Genomic DNA, 6656 nt, shown 5'->3' on the forward strand with positions numbered 1-6656 from the left:
GTCAGTGTCGCTCGCCGGGGGCGGGGGGGGAATGGGAATGGGAATGGGAGCCCCTCCCCCCGGCTCAGCGCGACCACGCCCTCCCCGCAGCTCTGTGCGGCGGTCGCGTGAAGAACGCCACGCTGGGCAGGGTCCTGTCGCCCTCGCCCCGCCACGGGCCCGACGGCACGCCGGACCACTCCTGTTCCTGGTCCCTGGAGGCGGCCCCGGAGCGGCGGCTGCACCTACACCTGGAGCGCCTCCTACTCGGACCCTCGGACAGGTGGGTCACGAGCGCGGACCCTCAGAACAGCAGGAGCGGCGAGTTGTTGACCGCGTGTCTTTTGCGGTCAGACTGGTTCTGTGGAGCGGCCCGGACGGCGGTTCCGTGGTGCTCTTTGACTCGGCTCGGAGCGTGCACGTCCCCTTTGAGGGGGTGATCAGCGAGGGCCCCGTCGTGAGGATCCAGTTCTTCACGGACAAGCCCGACCACAACACGGGATTCAACATCCGCTACGAAGGTCGGTCGGTATCCGGACCAAAATGTTTGACAGGTCCGGCAGGTGACCTTGATTGTCTTCCTCGTCAGGAACGATGCTAACGAGCACGACAATCCTCAAGTTGCGTTGAAAACATGTTCTTCTTCATTGGCCCGTCGGGTATTTTGGAATCCCTTTCAAGTGATCCCCCAGTGTTAATTTTGTCTGCCATTTTGAAATTTCGTCTCAGTTTTAGTCCAAGTTGAGTCACGCTTGTTATTTTTTCCCCAGTTTTATTTAGTCCGTTTTTAGTCAACTAGAAATCCAGCATTTTAGTCTTTATTTTAGTCCAAGAAAACATCACTTTTTTGCCAGCAGATTAAATTGAACCTTTTTGGACCTAAAACAGTTCTGAAACTTGACACACAATAACAGCATATAAACAAGTGGCTATTTTGGCTCCATGCGATGCGCTACTAAGTTAGCCAGCATTAGCTAGCAGTCGCGGACAAAAAACGCATCCTCATTTAGTCCCCATTATTGTTTATTAATGAGGGTTTTAATCTCGTTTAGTCGAGCCAGCGAGTGCTGGGATTGTAACCCGCGGCCCGCTTTGCTCTCTTTTGCCGCCCACCACGCAGCCTTCGAGCGCGGTCGCTGCTACGAGCCCTACCTCCAGAACGGCAACTTCACCACAACGGACCCCCTGTACGGCGTCGGCGCGGTGGTCCAGTTCACTTGCGACCCGGGCCATGCGCTCGAACAGGGCCCGCCCATCATCGAGTGCATCAGTGCCAGAGACCCGTACTGGAACGACACCGAACCGCTTTGTAAAGGTGAAAAAATTGCCGGCAGCGCACAAAATGTCAGACTCGACTCAAATGAACTTTTGCAATCAGCACAATCAAGTCCCGGAACTTGGCAACCAAGTGACCGCCACAGCCTAGCAACAAAGCTAATCTAGGAAACAAAGCTAGCAACCAACGCGGTCTGCTAACTACCACAACCGGGAAACAAAGGCAGGAACCACTTGCTTGCACACTAATTCAGCTTTTTGTTTGTTTGTTTGTTTGTTTGGTTTTGTTTTAGCTCAGTGCGGCGGCGACCTGAGCGGACCGGGCGGCGTCATCTTGTCTCCCAACTGGCCCGAGTGGTACGGCGAGGGCGAGGAGTGCGCGTGGAGCGTCCATGTCGGAGAAGACAAGAGGGTGCTCGTAGACGTGCAGCTGTGAGCGCAACAGACACAATGGTTGACTCGTAGACAGTCAGACGGACAGACAGACGGACGGATCGAGGGGCTAATGGGCTGGCTGGCGGGCCGACCGACGGACAGAGATTCTGGCGACAGACTGACCGGCTTACAGACCAGCTGACTGATGGATGTACTGAACGACTGACAGCCTGACTGATCAGTTAGCGCTAGCGTGTAGCATGTGCAAGAGGTCAGCCGAGCTTTTGTTTTCTCTCCGTCCGACGTCAGCCTCAACATCAGCGAGGGAGACTTGCTGGCGGTGACGGACGGCGAGGAGGGCGCCGCCCGCCTGCTGGGCCGCTACTCGGGGGGGCACGCCCCCTTCAAGCTCTTCTCCAGCACCCCCGACCTCAGCATCACCTTCCACTCGGACCCGGCGGGACTGGTGCTGGGCAAAGGCGAGGGGTTCATCATTAACTACATGGGTGAGCACAAAGAGAAACTATTAGCTTCGACGCTAACACGCTAAAGCGCACCTCTCCCGCTCCACCAGAGGTCTCCCGCAACGATTCATGCGCCGACCTGCCCGAGATCCAAAATGGCTGGAAGACGCGCGTGGACGGCGCGGCGCTACGCGGCGCTCGCGTGACCTACCAATGTGACCCAGGGTACGACCTGCAGGGCGGCGCCACCCTCACGTGCCAGCTGGACCTCTCGTGGAACGCGCAGCCGCCATCTTGCCAGAAGAGTCAGTAGCGCTTTTCTCAGTTGGCCGTCTTGTTTTGTGATTTGACAGAACACAAGGTCCTTTAGCCTCTGTCTGTTCCCTCGGTTTCAAGATCTGGGCAAATTTCATGCGCTCAACCAATGTACGAATTGAGTGCGTTTTTGTGAGTGAGCAGTTTCACATGGCACAAAGTGTCGTTTGGCTTTTCAACAATGTACCTTTTCGGCGTACATCTTGGTACGCTCATATCACTTTTCAGTGGCCGTCCGTTTGTTTGTTTGCCAAATTTGAGGCACGAGACTTCTGCCGGTCGCTTATTATTGGTGAGAATCGAGAGGGATTTTGAACCCGTCCTCTGTGTCTCACCTGGTTCTTCTTCTTCTGTGCCAGTCATGTACTGTTCAGACCCAGGTCACGTGCAGCACGCCACCCGCTCCCTGTCGGACCCCAGGCTGCTTGTGGGGACCACTGTCCGGTACCGCTGCGGTCCCGGATACACCCTACAGGGCGGCGCCACCATCACCTGCTACGGCCGCGAGCCGGGGACACCCGTGTGGACCGCGCACCTTCCGCGATGCGCCCGTGAGTCACTTCCTGTTTGACGGAACGAAAGGCTGACAGGAACAGGAAGTGGTCCTGCCCAATGTCACTTGGCAGCATGTATGCCGTTCATACGTGTGGCCAAACGTCTTCTGGGGCAACCGCAACAGTCCGCTTGCTGTTGCCCTGAGAAAGGATTGTGTGTATGTGCATGAGTGGTTTGGTTGTTGCTTGGATGTCTTTGATATGTCAATGAACTGCTAATGAGGGAGGTGTAAGGCTTGTTGCGTGACGTGTTTACGTTGCAGCTGAGGAATCGCTGTCGTGCGCCAACCCCGGCGTCCCCGACAACGGTTACCAGCTAATGTCCAAGCGAGTCTTCCTGCCCGGGGAGACGCTGGCATTCGTCTGTTACCATGGCTACCAGCTGGTCGGTGATGTCGCCATTAAGTGCCTCCAAGGAAGCCCCTCCTACTGGAGCGGACCGCTGCCCATCTGCAGGGGTGAGACCGCAATCGATCAAAGTCTTGATGAGGAATGTTGAAGGCTTGAAGTATGAGTGACTGTGGAGGGATCCGTCGGACGTAAGGGGAAATTTAGTCGCCTCTCAGTCATGGCAACTGGAATTTTCGGTGAATGAGGACTTGCCTTGTGAAAGAATGATTTCATTTTATACCAACGTGTAGTCCTTGTGTAGTGTTTGGGGAGTAAAGGAAGAAACGGAATGCTGTGATTGAATTATTAATTATCTTCCGTGCCTTTGATGGCGACATTTTCGCCCGGTGGTGCCAAAGAGGCTAAGCCCAAGCTGGCCTGGCCTCCTCCAACACACTGTGCACCGCTAAGCCAATTTGGCCAACCCGCCTATCAGGTTGGGCAGAAGGTTGGTGGTCTTTCTACCTGAGATTTGCTTCTCCAGGGTGGAGTCCAGGAAGCTAGCACCCAGAGCTAGAAGTCCATTCCCCCATCCAGAGTTTCATCAGTCCACTGGCGAGAGTTTGGCACTCCCGCTGCTCAATGCTCAATGTCTCCTTTCACCTCGCCTCATTGATGGCAGTCCAGCTTTTTCAGTGATCTGGTGCAATCTGGTCTCGTGCCTGTGGGAGAGGTCTCCAGTACCTTGTGTACTGGGGGTGTTACGGTCCACTGACTTCACCCTGACCAGCCTTCCAACACCTTCGAGGGGATCTCAACCCAGACCTTGCAACTCTGTCCTGCCTTACAGTCCTTTGGAGGACCATCTGCAAATGGGGCCACCATCTACTGCCGACGAGGCCATTATGACCAATCTTAACAAGAGGATGATATCTCCGCAAATTTGAGTCCCATTTTAGTAGAGCTGGGGTTTCAAAGTAGGGTTAGGCTTTCAAACGAGGTTTAGTGAAAGTGGGCTATTCAAAAGAGGGTTGGGGTTTGTATGCTGACTTTTCATCCAATCAGTGCTTGTTTCCTAAGCCAATCAGAAGGGGAGGAGGGCGGTTCTCTGTAATGCCAAACAGGAAGTACCTGACCTGATGTCTGACTTGCTGTCTTGCAGCTGACCACGCCTGCTTCGCCAACCACGCTTTGGAAGGTGAGTGTGTGCGTGCACACGCGTGCGCGCGCATGTTAACGATTGCGTGCGTGTGTCAGTCTCACATGCCGGCGGTGGCGTCGGAGCGGCAACAGACGCCGGCAGTTTGGCGTTGGCGGGGTTGGTCCTGGTTCTGCTCACGTCAGCCCTGCTGGGAGGCATTTACGTGCTGGCCACACGGTGGGGATTCACGCCACTATCAATGGAACGAGCGATGTGACGTAGGCTCGCTCTAGCCTAACCTGTGCGCGATGTCACTTCCTGTCAGGTGTCGTCCGGGCGCCGACCTCGGTCTGCCCCTGATGTACCCGCACCCCTACCGGCAGATTGCCCCGGAGGCCGAGTTTGACAACCCCATCTATGAGGCGGGCGGCGCGGTGAGTGAGACGGCGACGGCTTTAGCTTAGCGTTAGTTTAGCGTTAGCTTGGCTTTATCCCCCTTGTCTGCTTTGTGCGCAGGACTCCCGTGAATATGAAGTGTCCATTTGAAGAATGCTGCGGCAAAGACCCCGCCCTTGTCCCCCCCTTGGGAGGAGGTGATGTAAATAACCTAGAAGATGTCCTGCCCCCTTTCTGACGCCCATAAGCGGGGAGGCCGAGTGGGCGGGGCCACGACCAAGCTGCCAGATTCTCAACTTTTTCCCTCCAGGAAAGTGGAGCAATGAGGGTTTTTTTTAGGTCACGTTTGTAGAATTAGGAGCTCTTATTCGTAATCATATGATGACATTCTTGTATTTATTTAGTTATTTATTTTTTGTGTGCAAATGAACCCGCCCCCTTCCCATAAATATATGCTCAGCCAACAGGAACGCTCAGCTAACGTTGGAAAGAAGTTCCGAGAGCTGACGGTTTTGTTGGTTTTGTCGCGTGCTGTCAACATTTTGCCTGGCAAAGGAGTCGAAGATTCCATTGACGTGGATCCTAATGATGTCATATTCATGTATTCATGTGTTGTGATGCCGACCGTCGATCGGCTGTGCTCCCCTTCCTCCCCTGAGCAGGACGCAAAGAAATAAACGTGCGCCCGTGTCGACAACAAGGCTCACGTGTCGTGGATGACGTCATCAAGCCCACCGACGCAAACGTCTTGACATGAATTGAGGATGGACGGATGAATGATTGAGACAGGCGAATGAATGAATGGCTTATGAATGAATGAACGAATGTCTGATGAAAGAATGACGTGAACGTACGACGAAACAAGTCAATTGTGAACACATGCCTTGTGGGTGAATGAAAAGAAATGACTTCTGAATAGATGAATACATGAATACATTTTGAACGAGTGGCCTAATGACGCTTAATGACATGAAAGCTTGATTGACAAGTTATGACGTATGGATGAACGATGTGGAACCTTAACAAATAAATGACTTGTGAATACATGACTTATGGCATGGATAGAGAGGGCTTGTCAATAAGTGAAAGAATAGAGCAATGAATGAATAAATGACTGAAGAATAGCACTGACTTATGAATAAATGACGCCAAACAATGACTGAATATGAATATTTGTCTCATGACTTGAAACAAAGACATAAACGAAGAGCAAATGATTTGATAACGGAATGATACTTTACTTGTGAAGACATGACTTATGAATGAATGACTTTTGACTTGACGAATTTCAGGGTTCCAAACTAAGGTGAGGGTTTCAAATTGAGCTTACCGTGAACCACGCCCGCATCTTGCCAATCACCATCAAAGCTGCGTTGCACAATTCAAACTTTGTATTCTCTTGGCAGGCAATTGGTTGTTTTCTTGCAGTCATCACAGGAAGCTCCACCCCTTCTCACCAAACTTGTCAGTCAGCCTTCGTGACCTTTGACCTGCGCTACAGGAAATTGTCTGCACAGCTGCGCCGGTTCCGCTTCCTGTTGCGACTCCTGGTCCGAGGCCACCTGGATGCGTACCTTGGGGAGGGGCCGGCCGAAGGAGGGCGGCACCGGCGGGAGCCCGTTGGCGGCACAGGAGGGGCCGGGGCCCACCCAGGAGGGCCCGGGGCCCACCCACAGGTGAAGTGTGATGCTGAGCGTGGAGAAAGTCGGGAACTTAGAAGAAACGCAAGTCCAACAGGAAGACGACTTCACAGGCACTTCCTGTCAGTAGGTTAAGATCTCCTCTGATTGGCTGAAGCGTCACCACACCTTTTCATATGTTTAAAAA

General features: G+C 53.4%; 1 protein-coding gene across 1 annotated transcript in view; it reads left to right on the forward strand.

Annotated features, from left to right (window-relative positions):
• The window catches only part of sez6l (seizure related 6 homolog (mouse)-like), a 10021-nt gene extending 4255 nt beyond the window's left edge, over positions 1-5766 (forward strand). The window contains exons 6-17 of the mRNA XM_077497805.1: positions 91-262; positions 334-500; positions 1100-1294; positions 1548-1686; positions 1939-2135; positions 2204-2398; positions 2768-2959; positions 3226-3420; positions 4455-4490; positions 4550-4670; positions 4759-4867; positions 4950-5766. Of these exons, the coding sequence (XP_077353931.1) occupies positions 91-262; positions 334-500; positions 1100-1294; positions 1548-1686; positions 1939-2135; positions 2204-2398; positions 2768-2959; positions 3226-3420; positions 4455-4490; positions 4550-4670; positions 4759-4867; positions 4950-4979 (1748 nt within the window). The 3' untranslated portion in view covers positions 4980-5766. The remainder of the gene's footprint in view (positions 1-90; positions 263-333; positions 501-1099; positions 1295-1547; positions 1687-1938; positions 2136-2203; positions 2399-2767; positions 2960-3225; positions 3421-4454; positions 4491-4549; positions 4671-4758; positions 4868-4949) is intronic.
• Positions 5767-6656: the final 890 nt, after the last annotated feature.

The sequence above is a fragment of the Festucalex cinctus genome, chromosome 15, assembly GCF_051991245.1.
Source record: "Festucalex cinctus isolate MCC-2025b chromosome 15, RoL_Fcin_1.0, whole genome shotgun sequence".
Lineage (NCBI taxonomy): Eukaryota > Metazoa > Chordata > Actinopteri > Syngnathiformes > Syngnathidae > Festucalex > Festucalex cinctus.